Source organism: Alternaria viburni (assembly GCF_023758015.1).
Source record: "Alternaria viburni strain BMP 2772 chromosome Unknown scaffold_1, whole genome shotgun sequence".
Classification (NCBI taxonomy): domain Eukaryota; kingdom Fungi; phylum Ascomycota; class Dothideomycetes; order Pleosporales; family Pleosporaceae; genus Alternaria; species Alternaria viburni.
In genome coordinates, this window is record NW_026055770.1 from 1,201,985 (window position 1) to 1,225,529 (window position 23,545).

The 23,545-nt window shown below is 52.7% G+C and overlaps 7 protein-coding genes across 7 annotated transcripts; 3 read left to right on the forward strand and 4 right to left on the reverse strand.

Annotated features, from left to right (window-relative positions):
• Window positions 1–550: 550 nt before the first annotated feature.
• Window positions 551–8,361, reverse strand: J4E79_000444 (uncharacterized protein; the record flags this gene model as incomplete). The annotated part of the gene is made up of 8 exons (XM_049349360.1): window positions 551–1,951; window positions 2,220–2,868; window positions 2,915–3,685; window positions 3,795–4,461; window positions 4,516–4,669; window positions 4,719–4,880; window positions 4,927–7,790; window positions 7,842–8,361. The coding sequence occupies 8 exons, from the start codon at window positions 8,359–8,361 to the stop codon at window positions 551–553; spliced, it is 7,188 nt and encodes a 2,395-aa protein (XP_049216147.1).
• A 579-nt stretch (window positions 8,362–8,940) lies between these two features.
• Window positions 8,941–9,860, forward strand: J4E79_000445 (uncharacterized protein; the record flags this gene model as incomplete). The annotated part of the gene is made up of 3 exons (XM_049349361.1): window positions 8,941–9,023; window positions 9,071–9,121; window positions 9,218–9,860. The coding sequence occupies 3 exons, from the start codon at window positions 8,941–8,943 to the stop codon at window positions 9,858–9,860; spliced, it is 777 nt and encodes a 258-aa protein (XP_049216148.1).
• Window positions 9,861–10,016: 156 nt separating this feature from the next.
• Window positions 10,017–11,649, reverse strand: J4E79_000446 (uncharacterized protein; the record flags this gene model as incomplete). Its single annotated transcript, XM_049349362.1, has 2 exons — window positions 10,017–10,741; window positions 10,794–11,649. The coding sequence occupies 2 exons, from the start codon at window positions 11,647–11,649 to the stop codon at window positions 10,017–10,019; spliced, it is 1,581 nt and encodes a 526-aa protein (XP_049216149.1).
• A 1,531-nt stretch (window positions 11,650–13,180) lies between these two features.
• Window positions 13,181–15,447, forward strand: J4E79_000447 (uncharacterized protein; the record flags this gene model as incomplete). The annotated part of the gene is made up of 5 exons (XM_049349363.1): window positions 13,181–13,693; window positions 13,747–14,399; window positions 14,451–14,813; window positions 14,865–15,213; window positions 15,265–15,447. 5 exons carry the CDS (start codon window positions 13,181–13,183, stop codon window positions 15,445–15,447), a joined length of 2,061 nt encoding a protein of 686 aa, XP_049216150.1.
• A 738-nt stretch (window positions 15,448–16,185) lies between these two features.
• J4E79_000448 (uncharacterized protein) lies at window positions 16,186–17,062 on the reverse strand (the record flags this gene model as incomplete). Its single annotated transcript, XM_049349364.1, has 3 exons — window positions 16,186–16,399; window positions 16,450–16,869; window positions 16,929–17,062. 3 exons carry the CDS (start codon window positions 17,060–17,062, stop codon window positions 16,186–16,188), a joined length of 768 nt encoding a protein of 255 aa, XP_049216151.1.
• Window positions 17,063–17,594: 532 nt separating this feature from the next.
• Window positions 17,595–21,602, forward strand: J4E79_000449 (uncharacterized protein; the record flags this gene model as incomplete). The annotated part of the gene is made up of 5 exons (XM_049349365.1): window positions 17,595–17,651; window positions 17,722–18,169; window positions 18,234–18,923; window positions 19,023–21,400; window positions 21,450–21,602. The coding sequence occupies 5 exons, from the start codon at window positions 17,595–17,597 to the stop codon at window positions 21,600–21,602; spliced, it is 3,726 nt and encodes a 1,241-aa protein (XP_049216152.1).
• A 134-nt stretch (window positions 21,603–21,736) lies between these two features.
• On the reverse strand, window positions 21,737–22,864 carry J4E79_000450 (uncharacterized protein; the record flags this gene model as incomplete). Its single annotated transcript, XM_049349366.1, has 1 exon — window positions 21,737–22,864. One exon carries the CDS (start codon window positions 22,862–22,864, stop codon window positions 21,737–21,739), a length of 1,128 nt encoding a protein of 375 aa, XP_049216153.1.
• Between the last annotated feature and the right edge of the window lie 681 nt (window positions 22,865–23,545).

Here is a 23,545-nt window from a genome sequence, read left to right on the forward strand (position 1 = left end):
CTAAGGTCCGCGACTTACTCGACTGCTCGGGCAGCTTCACGCTGGAGAAACAAGATGTTATTATTTGCGTGATAATCATTATTATTTGCTGTGTCGTGAAGAGGCTGAAGGTCGTCAAGCGTGATCGTCATACCTGGTCTTTAATATACAGACTCCCCCCGTCTAAGTACGCCAAAGCACCACGCTATGCCTCCCAAGCATGAACAATAAAGCAAAGAATGATGAAGAACCGAAGCCAAAACGCCAATGCCAGGGTGCATCACCTGCAGTCCACATGAAGCATCAATCCCTATCAATGACTCCGTCGAAGACCCGAAATGTGCAGGGCTCAAAAACCGTCTGCATATGCTCTCATGCTCTCATGGAACCCATGATTCAATCCCCACCACCCTGAAATCTCGTTGAAATCGTGATTCGCTCATCTGGTAACAATGCGAGCCTCAAATCTTCGCTGAAGGGCCGCTGCTGGCGCCGCCATACCACAAAGAAGCGAAGATAATGAGGGGATGGAGCTGGGTAAATTGCGGGCGGACGGAAGGCCACCCAACAATTACATGTTGTTATCGTGTATGTTGTCAGTCTCTGAATCACTACCAAAGTCGGAATGATCATAGAGATCTTCCGCTGATAGGCCATCGTCCTGTGGCCATGTCTCTAGCCTTGGCTCTATCTCTCCAGTCCAGTGTGCAATTCGAGAGCTGTCGTTGGTGTCGTCTCTGTATGGATCCAATTCGGGATCCTCGCTATGGATCAGATCGTAGAGCTGCTGAACGAGAAATCGGCAAGTTTCGATGAGAGGAGATAGATGAAGTTTGAGCATGCCGTGATCCTTCTCGTACAGAATGCGCTCCATCATGTCGGTGGCCATCTCGCGGAGTACTCTCCACCTCATTTGCACCAGATCTAGAGGCCATCCTTCGTAGCTCTTGTATAGCTCGCAGACCAGCATATGTGCACCTTTTCGCACACTGTCTTGTGCGTGTAGCAGCAAAGGAGTGGCCCATATGCGGCTTTTCGCGATGATCCATGTGAAAAATATGTGTCGGTGCTTTTGTTGAAAGATGGCCGCATTCTTTGTTTGCAGAAGACCGCCAACAAAATCCAGAACCGCCAAGCCTCCTGGTACACGGTCATCGTCCATTCTACTGGCTGACGCGACCGCCTTCGAAACCGTTGTCACGATCTTGTAAACGTTGTCCACCATCGGAGAGCTCTCGCAATACGAGAGTGCCGCTTTCACGTAAGAATCGCAGAAAGGGGCTTCGAGGGAGACACCCTCGTAGATGCTCTTCAAAAGATTAGTCTGGACTTGTGGGTCCTGCCAATTGAGCATCGATTTGACAATATCGCCCGGGTGGAAGTGTTCCAACTTTGTCTCATCGAACATTTCCAAGGCCTTGTCTAGAACCGCGATCGCCTTCAGGTCGCTGTCCCAGTGGTACAGAACTTGTCGTTCATGGAATGTTAGTGGAAACCTCGAGGTCTCCCGATCCAGCGTAGACAGACGATCGTGCTCGTGGCGAAGAGGTTGCAGACTCGTGTTCATGCGTGAGAGCAACGCTGATACGAATCCAATGAACCTGTTGTAGATACCCGACTTCTTGCTTATGATTCTCCAGAGATCGGGTTGGTCGTCCTGGAATCTAGCGTACGAGTGCATGCAGAGTAGCCTCAAGCAGAATACCAGGAAGCCATGGTCCAATAGAAGACCGGTTTCCAGATGGCCCATCTCGGCCAGTTGAGTCAGCGTGAGATAGAAATCATCCCAGCCCCGTACGGCCATGTAAGATTCGTCTGCAATGGCACGTAATCTAGCGGTAATCTCGGAAAGTATACCGTTTGTCGGAGTGGAAGATTCCAGATCCATCTCGTTGTCAGCGCCCTCTAGACCGTACAGAGCGGGCTCTTTCTCTCGCAAGACTTTGAGACAGTCAATGAAAAAGCTGCGCATCTGGGACCGCACTTTAGCATGCATGCAGCGAAGAAGCATGTTGAGAAGGGCAATATCGTCGGTAGCGAGTATCTTGAGAACGATATTGCAGCAGGTTGAGCATGGAAGGACCGACCGCCGCAGCTGCAGTATCGTCTCGGAGAAGATATCGGCATTTGTATGACGCCAGACGATGTGCCCTAGATGCGCAAGTACTATCTGCAAGGAGTGCTTTTCCTGTAGGAGGTTAGCGTCTCGGACTTAGTAGGTTGAAGATAACATGGCGTACCTGCGTGTGGCCTTCGGAGCAAGAACCGTGGTTGAGTGTACGTGACATAGCATGCAGCTGCCGCACGAACCTTGTATGATTGGGGTCGAAGCGGGAATATTCTCGGATAAACAGCTCGTTGGCAGAATCAACTTCCTTCTGGAGAGTTGGCGGCATGGGAACCTTGAGCGTTTTCCCGTCTGCAGAAGTGACCCACTCACGCTGGTCATCATCCACAGCGGTGCGGCGTTGATAGAAGAGCATATATGCCGAGTATTGTTTTGGTATGCGGTTGTATGAATCGTCCGTGAAGCCTCCGAAAGCTTTGTAAGCAATGTCTGCTGGGTCGAAAGACCCAACACTGCTATCATCAAATTCCACCCAGGTTTGTGCCGTGGTTCCTGTGGGACAAGGTCGCTCACGAATGTAAGAATAGTAATGACCGTGCTCGCAGGTGCCCGTGTGTACGAGCACACCAACAAGATCGAACATATCGGCTTCTTTTGGCTTGCTTGGGTCACTGAGATGGTCGACATGGTATGCGCTAATGTCAATGGTCGGTGGGAACTCGAAATAATCGTAGACCTTCCTACGGCTAAAATCGGCCAGGTCGAATTCGAAGCGCTTTAGGTGGAAGATGAGGTTGTCGGGCACCTCCTTGAAACAGGTCCTGATTTTGTCAGCTTCTTGCTTTACCAAATACACATGCGACTCACCGCTTGACTGCGTCGACGTATTTGCCGTCGCACTTCTCGCACTTGTACTTGTTGTCGCCTTCCATGACATCGCCTCTAACAAAAGCCTGGAGACTCTCCTGTAGCGTTGCTTTGCCCAAAACATCGCATTGTATTGCAAAGAAAGGCTCTGATCGTTCCGAGACATGCTCACATTCCTTGGATTTGATCTGATTCAAGGTTTGCCCTCCGTAGAATGAGCGAAATTGCTGCTTGTGCTCGTCCTTGATGAGCTGTCGTTCCCACTGATCGAAGAGGGAATTGTAGAATTCATCTGCGTCCATCTGGACGCTGATGTCTATTGGCATGAGTTCTGAGTTCCTTACGCAAGCTGCAAAGCTCCGGGGATCCGCGGCTTTGCGGAAGGAATGCTGCATGTTCGTGAACAGTCTCTGGGTCTCAAGAAGAAGTTTTTGAGAGCCACTGGCTTCCTGAAGCTCCAAACCGAGAAAAAACTTGCGGAAATTGAGGTTCATGAAGAGCTGCGTGAGAAGCGAGTTCGCGTAGCAGATGGCACGAGGGTTGTACAGACCCACATAGCCTGTGCTAGAGCGTATTTCCAAGGAGCGATCGACTGCAAGCGTTGGTATTGCTGGCTCATTCTCCTCGGTCTCTACGTCTGCTGCAAGTTTGACCAGGCTATTGTACGTGCTGCTATCCTCAGCTAGTGCAAGCATGAGATCGTACATCTCATGCCTTGTGTGAGACTCCAGTATGGGAGCAGTGGCTGCGCTGACCACTGCAGTAGAGGAGCTGGGCCTTGTCAGTATGTCACTTGACTAAAAGAAGAGAGGGTAAGATGCAAAACTGAGGTGAGGTCAATGCGAACAAGCGAAACATGGAAATGATGTGCGTGACTTACCTCTTCGTAAAGATGTACTTCCTGAAGATCTTTTCCATCAAGTCGCCTGCACCAAGAGGCTTCTTAAAAGACTTGAGTGACAGTATGCAGCACAGTATGAGTTTCGTAAGCCCAAAAACGACGCGGTCGATGTCGTCCCGGCCGACAAATTCCTGATGTTGGTGATCCAAGAGCAGGTCGCTCCAAGATGTTAGGTAAAGTCGGAGTGAAGGTTCGTCCCGTTTGTACTCGTCCTTCGCCCGGAAGACTTGCTCGGCAATGCTGAACAGTTGCTGTGATTGAGCGGGAACGCACAATGAGCCCGGAATGAGCTCGGAAATGACTGCCCAGAATTGTGTGGCAATCTCGCCTTTAGTGATCGGACATGTGGATGGAAGGTCGCCACCGCAGACGGATGTGATCTTCTGAGCGACATGCTCTCGCACAGACTGCCTGGGGTCGCTCAACAGTAGAACCCGGTGGAGTCGCGGAGTTTGAGGATGCTCAACGAACGCTTCCCAGATAACTCGAGAGTGGAGTGAGGCCTCTAGGATAGTGCCGTAACAATCCTGGATTACGGTAGCATCTTCATTTGTTTCCAGTGCCATGCATAGGATCGCCACAAGGCGGTTTCCGAGCCGTGCGCCATCTGAGAAGTAAGCAGCCGAAGCGGCGGGAGAAGGACGTTCTGCTTAACATGAGCCATGAACCGTGATATAAGACGCGCCAGTGTGAAACTTACCTCTAAGGAACTCCAACAGAGCATGCACGAGTACCGCTGCAAGCTGCAGCTCTTGGAAGCTCGAGATGTTGTCGCTGATGAGCCGAGGATTGAGAAGAGCCTCGTTCAACTGGCGTATGGCATGGCCCAGGAACTTCTCGTCCAGATTAGACTTCTAGCTCGTTAGTACAACTGTATCAATAAGTATTGTCGGACCAACGCACATGACGGATTTGCTCTGCCAGCCTCGCCTCGAGAGCCAAAGCGGCGTATCTCGCCTGATAGAACTTCCCTGGAGGGAAGAGCTCCTCTGATAGCGCCGCACCGGTCACGACGCTCTCTGCAAAATTATACCGCGCCGGAAAGAAGCTCAAGTAATCAAATAGCTGCTTGTGTCAGTGAAATGCATCTTGATCTCGAACGGGTACCTACCATCTGACTGATGTTGTCATCAGAGTCCATTAAGGAGAACAGTTCGTCGAAATGCTTGAGTACGGTAGATTCGAACACCGAAGACCCCGTACCCTGTCCGGGCATCGGGCGAGTGACTTCCGCGTCTGGTGCCCTTTGTACTAACAGCTGTCCCCCAAAGTCGACGCCATTAAGCTTCTCGTTCGACATCTCAGTGATGTTGAGCCGCCGACCCTTTGCGAAAAGGTTGATTTTGGTGTATCCCGATACGTGACATAATCTTTGGTAGAGGTCCTTTACTGTATGATCCGCACCCATCATCACGACTTGCCTGTCGTTGCCGCACTGAAACCGGATCGCGATCGCGTCACCGTAAGGTATGTCTGTTTCGTCGACTTTGGAATCTGCTCTCCGACTTCGGTTGAACTCTGGTTTGTGGCGTATCTTCTCCAGCAGTAGTTTCTGAAAGTTAATGATCCTGCGATAACGCTCTTCATTCTCAAGAACCATCTTCTCAGTTGCAGTGACATCCATATTCGATAAGTCTCCATTGGAGGATTGAGCGCGTATGAGCCTGCATGCCGAATGCATCTCCTGCATACATCTTTCCACTAGAACGACATGAGCGGCTTCCACATCTGCTAGCATAACGCCATCGGCTTCGTTGATCTGTACGTAGCGACTGGCAAGAAGACGGGCGGCGCGATCCTCAATAGTGCCTTCCGGTGAGGATAAAACCATGGACCACAGCACGTCTGCACCGGGGATCTGTAACACACCCTTTTCTCCTTGATCAGTCCCCACGAGCTGCCGCTTCATCGGGAAATTATAGTTGGCAACAAATTCGAACATGCCATTCGTGTAAATTCCGGTGTTCATGTGTACCATATGGGAAGAGACAAGTTGTCTGCAGTAGTTGTTGTCCGGGGCGAATTTGAGCGTCTGGGATAATTGCGCCCATGCCAAATCCCTGGTAGTGTTCGATAGCGCACGCGTACCGATTGTGTAGTCCCACAGCTGCTCATACATCTCAACGGGTATGGCTGACCCAGCGCAACAGATCATAAGTGCTAGAAGCTCCAATCTGCAACATAGAGCTGTTTGTTGACGTAGGGATGATTCGGCATTCCTCTCAGTCTCGACAAACCATGCGATCTCATCCAGAATCTTGCGTGTGACATCCTGATTCTTTTGGAAAAAATTCTCGTCTTCAGAAGGGATTGGTGCGGCGAGCGCGTAGATGACTTTTGCGCTTCCAGTGGCTTTCGTCGAATGACTGTAAATGTGATCCGCACAATCTCTGTAGATGGAATGGCGCTCTTCAACAGAGACATTAGGAGCCAGAGCTGACAGGTAATTAGCAGCCTCGTGATGCAGGTCTAACATGTCTTTGTCCGTATCCGCCTGGCACATTGTGTCGCGGATGATGCGGGTGCAAACATTCCATGGCCTAGCAGTATCTTCTCTCGCAGCATAATCTTCCGGTGATGCTTTCTCCAAGATCTTTGGGCCCAGCTCCCGCAGGAATCGAGTAATATCCACGGTGTAGCTCCTGATAGGCAATTCATAAAGTTTCGTACAAAAGTACAAGTGATTTGCAGGCCTCATCATGTGCATGATTGCTCTAAGCATGGCCAGTGTCGCGGTAACGACACGAGGGTCAGGACTATTGGCAACGGTGTTCCAGATAGCATCCGCTTGGTCATCTGTCCAACGTCTAGTTACGACAAGAAAACCAACGATGTTACCGCTGCGCGCGATCAGTTGCGGGTGTGAGTCGACGCTGACAATGTAGTCAACGACGTTCCCATAAAGCAGAAAGTCGGCTAGATATCGCATGACGGGGTGTTCGCCTGTCGAATCGGGGTTGCTGTACTGTCTCCAGATCTCTACCAAGGAAACATCCATCATAGCTATACTCATGACGCGTAGATCCATCTTACCTTTGGTGAGGTATCGGCGCAGAAGCTTGAACTTCCAAGCGTTGGCGACTAAAGCTGGAAAGTACTGAGGCTCATCGCGATACTGGTGTTCGGGTCCAGTACGATCGACTTCGGTCGGAGAGGAAGTAGTCGGCGAATCTACGCTCCTGAAGTCGAGGAACTTATCCACCAGATCCGATTCGATATCCTTATCCCAGAGACAGAGCTCAAATAATAGCGCGTGAAAGTACTGAATCAAGTCTCGAGCGGAGACAGCATCGGTGGTTCTACTCAAGTCGAAGAGGTCGTCCATGTATTTCTCCAAGAATTGCAATATTCCGCGACAGAACTCGGAGCGATTGGGGTCAGTCGCAGGGCTAGGATCCTGGAACATCGAGCCGCCCAATGAAGTCAGGACCGGGGCGGCAACCAACGCAATCTGGGTTTGCACGCTCAATGGCACGCGGTGGAAGGCCTCGCTGGATAGCCGTAAGATATTTTGGGCACCGTTGGCAGCCATAAAATCCTTTTGTAACAATCCGATCATTTTGCGAACATCGACAGAATATTCTTTGCTCACCATAGCGAATGCAGGTGCCTTGTCCGGGCGAAGAATGGTATACCAGTTTCGCATATGCTTCTGACTAAGAAGAGGCAAAGAATATATCTCGCCGGGACGAGGTTGGGAGAGTAGCCATACGTCGGCGAGGAGGAGGAGGGAGCATGCCCTGACGTAGGCACTGAGGAAAGCGTAGAACATGTCGCCCGCACGACGATCATCCAAATGGTGGCTAAACGTAGCCCTGCGTGAGAGCAAATTGTGCACCAGTCCAGCGAGGTCGTCCCAAAACATGGCCTTGCTCGTATAGAAACCGTGTAAGTCTACCTGGGGGCCAGGCTCGGGTAGATCGGTCAGCCATTGCGAAATGCTGGGAAAGAAGTGGGGATCGATGTCGTTGTCAACTGAAACATTTTAGTATCGCAGGCGTTTAGTGGATGTGAGACATGACTTACCTCCTTGAACGTGGTTGGCCAGGTCGCGAACAACCGTGGAGTAACTCCCGTGGTGTGCGTAGGGGAACCGGCGAAAATAATCTTCTGCGTCCACCTGCACGGAGAAGGCGTCTGCTTCATCGTCGTCGTCTATTATCATGATGGGCGGACTCCCGCGCTCGTCCTCGGAACTAGTAATGAGTATTGGAGACTGGCCCGGGGTAGGAGAAGCAGCCTCGAGGAAGTTGTCAGGATTGGTGTAGTCCTCATCTCCACCGTGTACCGGAGAAGAGGGCGGGTGTGAGCGTATTGTCATTTCTACCTGCTTTTCCGAGGGCGACATGGCGGTGTTGACGGGAGTTTGTGGGTCGGTAGGCATAGCGCATAGACTGTTGCTCCCGCTGTGTAGGCGGGGGCGTTTGCGGGTGAAGCTTGCGTCGGCGTCTTCAATCGAGTCGCGGCGCGGCGGCGAGGCAGAGGCGGTGGTTGGCGGCTCGTCTGCAGCGACAGGCTGCACTGTGTCGTTGTCCGGCGCGGTCATGACGGTAGAGGGCAGGCGGTGCTGTTTGCGAAAGGACTAGGCGTGGCCGGCGACTGTTAACACGCGTGCAGGCAGGTGAGGCCAGGCAGAGGCAAGCAGTTCCCCAGTACAGGCAACAGCAGCAGCTCCCAGCCTTAGTGACCGATAGCCCCGCGCGGCGGCAGGGAAAACGCGGGGGGATTGGGTCTCATTAGCGTCAGCGACTGCAACACAGTGAATTGAGGGTATGCGCTCCGAAGGAAACGGTTCCAGTTGGTAGGCAGAGCTTCAGATATTCGGACGCGTAGCTGAGAAACCCCACTATCGTCATCCTGGTTCGTTCCCGCTGTGGAGCTAGCGCGCCGCTAGCGAGCGTGCGCTAAGCCTTATCCGTCCAAGAGCGAGAAATCCTCCTTCTAATGCAAGGCACGCCGGTCTACTCCACCTTACAAGTCTCACTTATCTAGACTGAGTACTGACAAGGCTTCGGGCGCACTTCGGTCAGCTTGAAAACTACTTTTGCTGTTTCGACGTTGACGACGTGACCATCACCACGGTCAGTGGTACGAGGAAGAAGGGTCAGAGAGCACACAATTCGTCATGGCCCCTGCGACGAAACAAACCGCGAAGGCCAACGCAAAACCTGTGTTCAAGACATCATCGCCATTTTCTGAGACGCAGTGGTGGGTGGTACTATGCCTCAACCCACGAGCTATGCTGATTTGTACAGGCCCGAGATCACACGCGAGGACGAAGAAGTCATATTAGAATTGCTATCCAAGTAGGTACGCAGAGAGGAGCTTCATGAACCCGCGCTCGCCGATTTCTGACAGTTGCATCACAAGTTCTCCCAATTCGGTCATTAACAATTCCATAGTCTTATTACGCCTTTAGGTGACCATCGCAGAACCTATATCCACCCATCCAAAGGCAAGAAGCGCAAACGTAACACCAAGGCAAACGAGGAGGACCCCGAGAACACACCCCCATCACCGGAAATTGGCAATCACTTGCTCGTTGGCATCAACAGTGTCACTCGGCATCTAGAGGCCTTGGCCGCAGAAAACGCTCCGACTACAGCACCTGTTTCGTATCCCGAGTCTGCTCTAGAGGGCACCAAAGGAAAACCCCCGACGACAGACTGTTCCAAAGAATCTCTCAGACCTTTAAGCATGGTCATACTAACACACCCCAAGCCCTCATTATCACCCGCACATGCCCACTTCCCAACGCTGGTCCACTTGTCGGCTCTCTCCCCATCGTCTGCTGCTTCGGCCACATCCGAGACAGCTACACGACTCATTCCATTGCAGACAACAGCGGATACCCGGCTCGCATCTAGCTTACACGTTCCCCGTGTAGGTGCCATGGGAATTTACGCAGGTGCGCCAGGAGCGAAAACATTGGAGCTATACGTCCGCGAGCACATTGGGCTGACAGAATGCAAGTGGGTCGGCGAGGCTATGAGCGCAGAGTGGAAGGGATTGAATGTCAATAGCGAGATCCCTGGCTCAAAGTAGGTGACCATATAAGGGCAAAAATAATATTGGGTTCTTTGATATAGAAATATTTCGACGCTCGTGAGGGATCAACAAAACGCCTGCAATGCATATCTTCAAGTTCAATAGCTGCTCCTGGTAGATCAGTGATTGTTCGAAGAAAAAAGAGTACTGCGCTCATCCCAGGAAGTTCTGGACAGCACCTCCGACGTTCTGAAGATCTAGCAAGAACGTGTCATGGCCGAATAAGCTCTTCTCCTCTCCAAGCTCGATGTGCGTGACGTTCTTGTTGCCAGTGCGCTTGAGTGTCGTTGCAATTTCCTTCTGCTGCCAAGCAGGGAAAAGAATATCACTGGCGACACCTAGAACAAGAGTTGGAGTATTCGCGAGTGGCTTCAGACCTGCCACGAGGTCGGCCGGTGGTTCGTTTCCGTCAGTCTGAGCTACAGCATCGATGTCGGCGGGCTGCTCCTTCTCCTCATAGGGCTGATCAGGCAAAGTCAGACTGCAGACGTCGCTGCTGGTGTCGGATGTGATATCATGGCCGTCCAAGTATGCCTGCATTTTACCGCTGTTCGCCTTGCGCACCTCGTTGATGCGGTTACGGTGCTCTTGTCCCAGATCGAATAGATCCATAGCCTTCGAAACGTAGAGCAAGCTGTTTGGATCGTACTCCAGACACCATTTTTCTCCCGCATGATCGAGGTATGTTTCAATGAGGAAGTCGGGGCAGAGAGCAGGTGGCCGCGAAGGATCGGCACGCCGGCGGCCAAATCGCTGCTCCCATTCGGGACCACTCCGATACGTGACTGTAGCGATTTCTCGGGCAAGCTTCATACCGCCGTGTGGAGGAATGCCGTCATAGTAAAAACCGCGAGCCCAGTTGGGGTCCATCATGAGTACTAGTTGCATGTCAACGATTGCGCATGGCTGACCTAGAGTGTTTGTACTGACCTTGCCGCTGAGTGTGTCTCATGGCGATACTGTATGGGTGGCTGCGCGCACATCCGCTGATGCTAACGAGACGGCCCACTCGTTCCGGGAAAAGCGTTCCAGCTGCCAGACTCTGCATGCCACCCATGCTCGATCCTACACTCGCGTACAGCTTCTGTATGCCGAGGTTATCCAGTAGTCGGAACTGCGCGCGTACCATGTCCTCCATTGTAAGAATCGGAAATCGAGTCGCGTAACGCTCGCCGTTCGCAGGGTCGATCGAAGAAGGCCCAGTCGAGCCGTAGCAGCCTCCAATGACATTTGTGCAGATGACGAAATACTTGTTGGTGTCTAGAGGCTTCCCAGGCCCAATGAACTTCTCCCACCACCCTGGCTTCGTATTCGTCTCTGTGCTGTGGGCATGACTAGATGCGGATAACCCAGTGTGCAGTAAGATGGCATTGCTCTTGTTGGAGTCCAGCTGCCCCCACGTTTCATATGCGATGTTGAACTCTGGCAGTATGCCGCCCCAGTCGAGCAGAATAGGCTGGGTCGAATGGAAGTTTAGCGTGTGTCCGGAGGTATACGAGGGCTCGGGCCCTGAGGACGCTCGTTTTCTTGAGAGAGACGCAGAGCGAGATTCGTGCGCGTCGAGGCATGGGAAGGATAGGGCGGGGTTTGAAGATTCGACTTCTTGGGCGGCAGCGGCGTGTTGGGCTTTCCGTGGTGTCTGCTGGTGCAGCTGTCTAGTAGCTTGGTTCGACTGCTGCCTCGCGAACAGCAGCGAAGTCTGAGATGGTCTCTTGGCGAAGCATCGAGTAGTGGTTGCGGTTCGTGATGCTCGCGCGCTGGCGAACAAACTACGGGGAACGCTCATGGCTGTAGCAGTTGCCCAGACGAAGCGCGTATGAAGGGCAGAGGTATGCGAGGGTGGAGACAGTACAGAGACACCATGATGACGCTATATTCACGATTACAAACGGGCTGGACCGTTGACGGACCCGTCGCGCGGAAACTGATGGGAATGCGACGATGTCGGATCCAATGACGTCGCGGGGAAATTGCGTGCTTCCCTCGCACGATGCCCGTCCTGCCAGCCTTCTTTAGGTAAGCACCCGCCTCTGCGAAGACCTCGGGAACATCACGCCAAAAGACACCGTGCGCAACATGACCGAATCGAGAGATATCGAACGGGGAAGCACATGTCGGTCCCCAGCGGAGATGTTCGGCAGCATAGCTTCTTGCGCATCACGCCTCGAGACCGCTCCTTGAACGAACCAAACGATAACTCAGCAGAACGCAAGGTGCAACTTGAGCTCCTACACCCATTCGCATTTTGCTAGGACCTACCTACATTTGGGGCGTTCATCAATGTCTGCAGTGCTTTTGCCGCACAGAACTTGAGGAGCACAAGAAATGTGCTAGCATGCAGTCCAGGACCTAAGATTCGAGAGCACCTGTATGTAGGCTCGCAATCGAGATGTACCATCCAAGTATTGCTTGGATCGCCTACATCACCAGGAAGGAGATAACCCGAGCAGTATGCATTGTAGTTTGGTTGATTCGAAGAGTACCAAGGTAGAATGTTCGGGCCTTGGAAACATCATGTCGAACTTAGGGCGATCGATCGAGCTCTTACGACAAGAACCGTGCACGTCTTCTAATGGGAAAAGGAGGTGCAGGGCGTGACCGCCATGACATGTTAGTTATTGAGTTGCAACAAGGGTCGCTTGTGATGGCGAGATACCGTAGCCGGCTCGTGACTCTAAGCGCCGTGCAAATGGGTGCTCAGGTGGTGTTGTACTGTGCCTAAGGCGTACACGGTGCATCTCTGCGTGACAGGTGATGGCGGCTGAAGATACATGGAAGGAAAACTGGACCGCTCCGTGCTACGCAGCACTCGAGGGTGCGGGTCTCAGCCATTGGTTTTGCGCTTGTTGGTGTCGAAGGAACCACGGCGGTTTGGCGTTCGCAAAGACAATACAATGGCATGAAACATGATGGCCTGCGCCAGACCCCTTGGGACGTTTGACGACGAGCGTCTAATTATGGACTGCACGCAAGACCGTAGACGCAGCACAGGAGATTTACCATGCAGACTAGGCTCAGTCGTCTCAAGTGCATATGCAGGGATGGTGATGTGAAGCTTGGAAATGGACGTCTGAGGTTGCCAGGGCTGAGAGATGTCTTGGCTGGCCGCCGGCGTCACTCAGTCGCGCCTGCCCACTCGAAACCTCCGCAGACCTCCTTCCCTTCGTTCCAGCGTGACTGCCGCCATATTTGCGCCCCGTTGGACGACATCAATACCCGTCCGCCGCCCCTGCCGTTCTGCCATTCGCTGCTACACAGAGAGCGCCGTGCCGTCTAGGGAACGCCATACCGCTTCCGAAGTCTGCAAGACCGCCGTCATGGACTCGTCAGACTACTTCACACCCGTCCGGGAAGACCGAGATGCCCCAGGGCCGCCGACTGAAGACTCTGACACCGACATGGCCGCCTCTGCCACCGCTACAGCCTCGTCCTCGCGCTCCACCATGTACACATCACCACACCCGCGCAAGCCCGGCCGCATGTCTCGATCGGGAGCACCACGGCCCATACTCACACCCAACAGCCCCCTGAGCTCGACGATACCGCACAATCTCCTCCCCTCTGCGCCCGCCTCACCGCCTACGCCTGCGCCGAGTCCGACACCGACCCAGCGGGTGCCCGACTGGAGCACCGCCGCCGAACACGAAGATGGAGACATCAAGAGCATACGGGCGCAGTTTGGCGACATGAACAGAGCCGAGCGGATGCGCCTGCTGGGCGAGCTGCTCAATTTGTGCGACAGCCAGGAGCTCAGCTTTGTTGCCGAATTCGTCAGTCCTAGATTGAAGAAGGACCCCTTCATGGTTCTGCCTACCGAACTCTGCTTAAGAGTGCGTTTTGTATACATTCCCCGTATAGTCCCGATCGCTAACACATTGCACAGATTCTGGAATGTGTAGACGACCCCACTACCCTCGCTCGGGCATCGCAGGTATCCAAGAAGTGGCGCGAACTCGTCAATGACGACAGCGCCTGGCGGTTACTGTGCCAGAAGTACTCCTTCAGGGCTCTGTCGAGAGAAGAAAGAATTGAGGAAGACGACACAACCGACGAGATGGAGGACACCGACTCAAAGTCATGGTGGCAGAACGACGAGCGCGCACCGAGGGTAGAGGACGTCGCTACGAGAGAACACCTTGAGGTCGGCCCGTCCAACGGCGGTGCTGATGGTCTGCGGACGCAGAGCCTGGACCGAGCCGCGAAGAGGAAACCTTCACAACGAAAGCAACAAGCAACCACATACCGGTCGCATTTCAAGCAGCGGTACATGGTTGAGACGGCGTGGCGGAATGGAGGAGTGTGCGATGCGCGACAGATTACTCCGGATCAGGGCGTAGTAACCAGTCTACACCTGACCAACAAGTACATTGTGGTTGCACTTGACAACGCGAAGATCCACGTCTTCGATACTGTCGGCGACCATCAGAAGACGCTCCAGGGACACGTCATGGGTGTATGGGCTATGGTGCCTTGGGGCGACCTTCTAGTCAGCGGTGGATGCGATCGCGATGTGCGCGTCTGGAATCTCGCAACTGGGTAAGTTGTTCTGCCGTCTTCCCCATGATAGCAACTAACAGAGGTTGTCAGCTTTCCCCAGTTCACTCTGCGCGGTCATACTTCGACTGTGCGATGCTTGAAGATGTCCGATGCGAACACGGCTATATCCGGCTCAAGGGATACCACACTGCGCATCTGGGATCTCAAGAAGGGCCTATGCAAGCATGTACTCATTGGTCACCAGGCTAGCGTCCGATGCCTCGAAATACACGGTGACATCGTTGTGTCCGGCAGCTACGACACCACAGCCAAGATTTGGAGCATATCCGAGGGCAAGTGCCTGCGCACACTCACTGGCCACTTTAGTCAGATATATGCGATCGCCTTTGACGGGAAGAAGATTGCAACAGGCAGTCTGGACACCAGTGTCCGGATATGGGATCCCAATGATGGGTAAGTCCGCTCGCGTGCCACAACATTATCGAAACTAACTCTCTCGTGTAGCAAATGCCTCGCTGTACTACAGGGCCACACCTCGCTTGTCGGGCAGCTTCAGATGCGTGACGACATTCTTGTAACTGGTGGATCAGACGGCTCGGTCCGCGTGTGGAGCCTCGCAACGTACCAGGCTATTCATCGACTAGCTGCCCACGACAACAGCGTTACGAGTCTACAATTCGACAACACCAGGATTGTCAGCGGTGGCAGCGATGGTCGCGTCAAGGTCTGGGATCTAAAGACCGGTGTCCCCGTCCGAGAGCTAAGCAGCCCTGCCGAGGCCGTTTGGAGGGTGGTGTTTGAAGAAGAGAAGGCCGTCATAATGGCCAGCCGGGGCGGTCGGACAATCATGGAGGTAAGCTTGAAGCACGCAATTACTATTACCACAACATACTAATCCGTCTAGGTATGGGACTTCTCGCCCCCTGCCGAAGAGGACTTCGACTCCCGATCCTCTACACCAGCGAGTATGCCCGATCATCTCGCCGAATACAACCGGCCGCGGTCCGCCATACTTCCTGCAACTTCACCGCTCGTGCAGGATACGGGCGCTGGCGACGTTACCATGGGCGACGCAAGCGATTCATAATACAACAATAGACTTGCAGAGCACTAGCAGTGCAGTAAAGGCCGTTAGGCGCTGTCAGTCCATCGCCGCCGGAGCTCGCATCCAGGGCCTCGACAATAGCTGGAGGCTTCCACACGGGGAGGTCCGGTAGAAACCGATATGGACAGCACTAGTCGAGTTACAAGGCCTACATCCGAGCATCCACCACCAGCGTGGAGCGGTATCTCCGGACTCACGATGAGCCCATCCGCGTTTGCAAACGTGATAACGAACCGACCGATTTGTTGTTCGATTATAGCTCCATGGCCGGTCACGCACACCTGAGACCATATGGTTGGCATCCGTAATGGGGAATTGAAACGTGCGAAAGATCGATGAACAGCTTGCATATGGGGCGTCTTGTTGCATTCACAGCCCATATCTGGTATATAACAGGAAGAGCTTGGATTTGTTTGGACTTTTGTTTCTTCGAAAATGTATGCATGATATAGGAGCGTGGGCTTTTGAATGACTTGGGGCCGGATAAAGGCAGGGGAGTTCAATGTGAATAGAATGTCAATACTCTTCAAATAATCCAATGTGTTCGGAAGGTTGTGTATGTATTAAGCTTCACTGAATGGATCGAAAGGTAGCATCTCGATACCGTGTTAGCCAGACAAATCCTGTACTCAGCCTCCCGTAATGATGCTTGAACTTGAAATTATAATATCTCCCGTTGATTTTGCAATGAAAGACCGACTATTTACAAACGCGCGATACTCAAGACTGCCCAAAGTGCTTACTGTTGAACTGATCAACAATTTCTCTTGCAGCTTTGACAATCTCCACAGCCCCAGGCGAATCCGAGTGGCAGCACATCGAGACCTCGTGGTCCCCTATAAGAAGTTGCAGCTCCTCGCCGGTAACAGCCGTGACAGTTGCAGTTTCTACCTGACTCTGAATGTGCTTTCTCGCCTCTTCTGGAAGCCAAGGTCTGCACACAGTCAGCATTGCACTCAATGGAAGCATACGCATGCAACATACCTCTTCTTACGGTCGATTACCAAGGTCTTGTCCTTGTTGTACTTGACATCTCCGTAAAGCTCTGCTACGAACGGCAATCCAAGCTCTTTCGCAACCTCTTCGTGCAGAGTTCCCGCAAGACCAAATACTGTTGTTCCTTTGGGCACACCAGCATAAACTGCACGGCACACTTCCCTGTCCCGATACATCATCCCGTACAATACGCCATGGGGCTTGACATGATGTAAGGGCACATCTTCTGCATCCAAAAACGCTTTCAACGCGCCGACTTGGTAGCGAATAGCGGCTGTCAGTTCTTCCGGCGACATTTTGATCTCGCGTCGGCCGAAGCCTTGAATGTCCGGGAGGCCAGGATGTGCACCGATTTTGATGTTGTGCTTTTTGCAGGCCAATACTGTCTGGTGCATAATCAATGGGTCCCTGATTACTTGTCGTCAGTAGAGTGGAATTGAAGATATTGATACAAGGGTTTCACGTACCCAGCGTGGAAACCACAGGCTATGTTTGCATGGTCAATAAGTGGAATTAACTCATCATCTGGCCCGCATTTGAAGTTTCCGTATCCTTCACCCAGATCCACGTTGATCTTTACAGGATGCTTGATAGCTGGCATTGTAGACCCTTGTACGAAGAAATTTGTTAGCTGGTGAGAGTGAAGCACTACGGTTGGAGTACGAAGTGTCTTGCGTTGGTTCTCGAGTAGGTCATCAGATGCGCGTGTAGTGGTAGCGGAGAGAGTTGGAGTAGTTGGAGTAATCCGCTCGGACCGGAGGTCATGCTTTCGTACCATTCCAAAGTCATACTCGGCGTTATCCCGCAATGGTCGAACTTTCCCCACAGCTGTTAAACGCGCTGCACGCGTAGCGTCATCCTCCAATCCATGGATGCTTGTTATCGACCCCGCCTCTCGAACGTCGGCGGTGACGTCTGCATCACCGGAGACACCCCGGGAGAAAGCCTACGCGTTTGGTAAAGCACCAATGACAACGCCTTCGCTCTAACGGGTGGAGGTAAGATATCGGCGCGAAAGGGGAATGGCGGAAAGGTGGGGTCATGCAACCTGCCTCCAACTATGGAACTCATAGAAGGAGCCGGCTCGTTAATGATTTGGATGAGGTGATTGCGTTCGCGAACCATTTGCTCCAATGTCTGAAATGCAAAAACTACGAGTTCTGTTGATCGCGAATAGAGGCGAGATCGCGGTATGTGGCGCTGAAGCCGCGGAATTGTTCCGTTATCGATAACAGCCTCCGACTGACATTGCGGGTATAGGTGCGCATCACCAGAACAGCCAAAAGACTCGGCATCAAGACCATCGCCATCTATTCAGAAGCCGATGCCGCGTCGCAACATGTCCGAGATGCCGATGAAGCAGTTTTGCTACCAGGAAGCAACGCGACTGCATATACTGATGAGGCAGCCGTACTGCGCATAGCTAAGGAAAGGGGCGCGCAAGGAGTCATACCTGGATATGGGTTCCTGTCAGAGAACGCGCATTTCGCGCGTCTGGTCGGTGATGCAGGTATCGTCTGGGTCGGGCCATCCTCGGATGCCATTGATGCATTTGGTGTCAAGCACACAGCCCGCGACCTGGCGGAAAAGGCTCATGTTCCTATCGTACCTGGGACGAAAGGCTTGGTTGAGAATGAAGAGGTGGCGGCAAAGGAAGCTGAGCGCATCGGGTTTCCTGTCATGTTGAAAGCGACCGGGGGCGGCGGTGGTACGTCAAATTCGTCCATAAACCACATGTGAGATACATACCAACGTCTAACATCGACATTTAGGAATGGGACTCATCACTTGCAACAATGCCGAAGAGGTTCGCAACGGCTTTCGAATGGTGCAATCTAGAGGGGAAACGCTGTTCAAGAACCCCGGAGTTTTCATCGAAGCCTTCTATCCTGCCTCTCACCACATTGAAGTCCAGGTGTTCGGTAATGGCCAGGGTCAAGCCATCCACTTCGGCGAACGCGAATGTTCCATCCAAAGACGACATCAGAAGGTCATTGAAGAATGTCCAAGCCCGTTTGTAGAGAGACATCCCGAGCTGCGAAAGAAGCTGGGTGAGGCTGCGGTACGCCTCGCCGAGTCGATCAAATATGGTTCTGCTGGCACCATCGAATATCTCGTCGATGACAAGTCTGGCGATTTCTTCTTTCTGGAGATGAATACGCGACTTCAGGTTGAGCACGGCATCACGGAGCTTTGCTATGATGTCGACCTGGTAGAACTCATGCTGAAGCAAGCAGATGCACAACTAGCAGGCAAGCACGGGCTCGATGGCAAGACGTTGAAAGACATGCAACCCTCAGGACCGAGAGGATCGGCTATCGAAGCTCGTGTGTACGCTGAGAATCCGCTAAGAGACTACGCACCCTCGCCCGGTTTACTGCAGAAGGTAGCCTGGAAAGACGTCCCTGGCAGTCGAGTCGACACGTGGGTCTTCACTGGAGTTCGCATTACTCCCAATTACGGTACGATGCCCTTTCTTTCTCTCTATGCAGGACACGCGAATCCTATATCGATATCAAAACCCTAATAGAGTAAGTCAGTTCCTTACTGACGACGACCAGATCCTTTGATAGCGAAAGCCATGGTCCATTCTCCATCCAGAGACAAGGCAATCGCGTCAATGAGTGAGCTGCTCACCCAATCTACCATTTGCGGTCCCCCTACCAATCTCGAATTCCTCGCCAACATACTAGACGATTCGCGCTTCAGGAACGGCAACACCATGACCAGCTTCCTCACAGACTTCAAGTACTCGCCTCAAGCTATCGACGTGATTTCGGCTGGAGCATACACTTTAATTCAAGACCTTCCTGGGAGGCCAACAGTTGGTAAAGGTGTACCTCATTCTGGACCCATGGACCCGATCGCATTCCAGATCGCGAACATGCTCGTGGGGAACCCGCGATCAAAGGAAGCGCTGGAACTCACGCTGAGTGGACCAGAACTGAGATTTGTTGGCCCTGCTATTGTCGCGCTGTGTGGAGCTCCTATGGAAGCATTATTGGACGAAGAGACCTTTCCTATGTGGACCAGCGTAAAGATCGAAGCTGGTCAAAAGCTCAAGATTGGCAAGACGACAGGCGGGGGCTGTCGCTCATATCTTGCAGTCTTCGGGGGATTCCCGTCTGTTGCGGAATACTTCGGCTCAAAGTCGACATCGCCGCTCGTAGCGATTGGAGGCTACCAGGGCCGGGCGCTGGCACCAAGCGATCTGTTACAGACAGTGGGAGAGCTTCCAGACGCTTTCACTAGCGTTTCACTCCCAGAAACGCTGCGCCCCATCTACAAGTCAAGTTGGGAAATAACAGCGATGGTTGGACCCCACGACGAAGGCTACTTCGATCCGAAGTTCATCGAGGAGATATACAAGACTGAGTGGAAGGTATCTCACAACGCATCGCGGAGCGGAATCCGTCTGGTAGGACCGGTACCGAAATGGGCCCGTAAAGATGGCGGCGAAGGAGGCGCGCATCCAAGCAATCTGATAGAGTACGGCTATCCACTGGGCACCTTGAACTGGACTGGAGACGATCCGTGTATCTTTCCTGTGGACTGCCCAAACTTTGGTGGGTTCACCAGCTCTACTACAGTCGTTAAAGCCGACTGGTGGAAGCTGGGCCAGCTCAAGGCGGGGAACACTGTGAAGTATGTCCGGGCTGGTCTCGATGATGCACTGAAGAAGAGAAAGAGAAATGACAGCTTTCTGGACTCAGTTCAGCAAGCCATTAACGGCGGACGCGACTTCGAAGGCATCGAGAAAATGCAAGGTGCGCACTGCAACTTCCATGAGGGGGATATTGGAAAGGCGGTCATTTGGGAGAAAGAGCAGAACAATAGCACTCCACAAGTCAGATATCGTCAAGGAGGTGATGACCATATCCTGATCGAATACGGGAATGAGAATTTCGATCTCAATCACCGTTGCCGCGTCACTGCTTTGGAGAACGCATTGCACTCAGACTCCACTCCCGAGCTCATCAAGTCCAATCTGTACAACACCGTGGGTTGCTGTACATCGCTTCTGCTCCACTACAACGGTTCCAAGCTCCCTCGATCAGAGCTCATTGCGCACCTTCAGTCCATCGAATCAAATCTCGGCGACTTGAGAAGCACCAAAGTCCCTACCCGCGTTTTCAGGCTTCCAATCTCATTCGAATCGAAACTCCAAGACGAAGCAACTCAACGCTACATGACTAACCAGCGGCCTCACGCACCGTACCTACCCGACAATCTCGCATTCGTCGCAAAGAACAACGCTTTCACGCCACAGCAGCTGAAGGACATATACCTCACGGGCCAATTCATGGCAGTAGTTGTCGGCTTCTTCTGTGGTAACACTGTATCGCTGCCCGTAGATCCGCGCCAACGCCTCTCCGCCCCAAAGATGAACCCAAGTCGCGTTTTCACACCCGAAGGCACAGTTGGATGGGCCGGCTCCTGCATGTCGATATATCCCGTTGACTCACCTGGTGGGTATCAGATGACCGGCCGAACGGTACCATGCTGGGACTACTATTCCTACAAACCCGGGTTCGACACTAAGCCTTGGATCTTCCGTGACTTCGACATCTTGACTTTCTACCAGGTCAGTGAGAAGGAGCTCGATGACCTACTAGGCAAATTCCGTGCTGGAAAGTACCAGTGGGAGTACGAAGACGTGGAGTTTGATATGGCGCAGCACAATCAGCTTCTCGAGAAGACGAGCGACGAAGTCAGGAAGATCAGGGAGAAGCAAGCCGTCGCCCAAGAAGAGATGACGAAAGCCGAGAACGAGAGTCTGGAACGCTGGAGGAAAGAGAAGGCTGAGAGTCAGGTTGACGAAGGGACCGTGGAGAAGCTGTTGGATGATCCGGCAATCGTTGGGGTTGAGGCGCCGGTCGACGCGAATGTGTGGAAGGTAGAAGTTAGCGAGGGCGATGAGATTGGAGATGAGAGTGTGGTAAGTACATTCATGTGGTTGTTCATCTGGCATTGCTAATATGATATAGATCGTCATTCTTGAAGCGATGAAGCTGGAGATTGCGGTCAAGACGCCAGATACGCTAGCGAAAGCGGGCAAGCTACAGGTTGAGAAGGTTTTGGTGAAACCAGGAGATACTGTGTCAGCTGGAGGACATTTGGCACTGTTACGCAAGAGCTAGCTGGGGAATGTAGTTCATTCATTGTAATCCATCTGTGTGTAAGTTATTGCATGCATCAGAATGACATGCGTGTGAATAATACATAGCCACCTTTCCACATCGCCCAGTATCAAGCTCATGTCGTCTCCAACGGACTAGAACTCCAGTTCCTTCAAGTTGAGACCCGTGCCGCAGCTAGTCTTTTCAGTCGGTTTCATATCAGCCCGACCCCAGTCGTAAATGCCGCCACGCTCGACAAAAGACTTCTTGTCCCATACGATTTGCTGCATGGCCTTCTCAACACCAACATCTAGGATAGACGCGCTCGTTGTCATCATGCCCTCGCCCTTGTCCATGAAGCGCATGTACTCATCAAGCAAGAGATAGCTGCTGGCCATTGAATTGTTGTCTTCGGGTACGTAGCATTGAAGATGCTTGTGGCGATCGCAGAAGGTGCGCCATTGTTCGTCAGTGACCAGAAACGTCCTTGCATCGCGCTTTCGGGTCTCGTCGTCGTTCTCGCCTGCAACAATGAGGCATTGGAAGACCTTCCATCGGAATGGCGCTAGCTTCTCGATATTGGCAACCATGTCTTCGTTCCAGTTGTGGATGTTTACGACGGTGTTCAGCTTGAACTTGACGTTGAAGGTCCGGCACCACTCGGCAATTTGGAACAGTCGAGCGACGTTCTTCCCGTCGTCACCACGGCCAATCTTGACGTTCGTCTGCGCGTCGAATGAGTCGCAGGAGATGGCCAGAATGTCCAGCCACTGAGAGTTCTCTCGCATCCATTTCTCCGTGATCTTGCTCCCGTTGCTGACGATGCTGATGCTTTCGACGCTCAAGTCTTCCTTGCAATAGCGAATCAGGCTTGAGAGAAGCTTGGGGTGTAGGAATGGTTCACCGCCCGCGATATTGAGTTTACGCATACCCGCATCTCTGAGCAGTCTCAGACCTTCTCGCGCTCTCTCATCGCTTAGAATGTAGGAGGTAGTCTCGGTGTGGAAACAAAAGCCACATTTGTAATTGCACTCCCGAGAAGGGAAGTAGTTGACTGATACCGGCGCATTTGGTGGCTTCGATGGATCCAAGGGCTCATGGACAACCGACGTTTCAACGGCTGGCTCTTTGGTAGAGGGCTCTTGAGTGAGTGTTACGGGAGTGAGAACATCGGCGGGTTTGATAGCGGTGGACTTGTAGACGACGTACGCGCAAGTCGCGAGGACAATCCCGACAAAGTACCGAAGAGCGGGCACTTCAGCGATAAGTGAGAGGAGCACCATGATAAACGGTATTTCCGGAGACGACGTGGATAATGGGTGATAGTCGCTGCAAGAGAACTAAAGTCTTCAGAAACAAGAGGAAGTTGGGCGGGATGCGTCAACTTCTATACAGGCAGTGATGGTTCGGCCTAATAGAGGAAGTTCCGAGCCTGGGTAATGTGGGTCTTGAACAGCAAGAATTCGCTTTCGATCCCAACTTCCTTGATATACTGAGTGGGGGCGCTTGCTACAAACGGCAATCAAGGCTAACAATCAGTGGAACGCCCCGGAAGCACATACCAAGCACCTTCCACAATCTTACTGTGCCCCACCGCGACGCTCCCTACCTCGGATGGGAAGTACAGTTCTTCTGGTCGCATTACCAGCAGCTATCGGTACCATGGCAGCCTCAGATCAGACCAAGGAATCCCCTCGCGGCTTTGCTATCGCGTTCGTACTAGGTATACTGCTCAGCTTCTCTCTTTAGACTTCAAAGTAACCCATGACTAGGCGCACCTGGTGCGGGGAAGGGAACACTGTGTACGCGCCTAGCTCGAGACCATAACCTGGTACACTACTCTGTCGGCGACAATCTGCGGAGCTGGATGCGTGAAAATGTCAACGCACCGCTCGCAGTGACTATCCAGGACAAACTCGACAACCAGGGGTTCTTGACATCAGAAGAGTTAAACCCTTTCATTG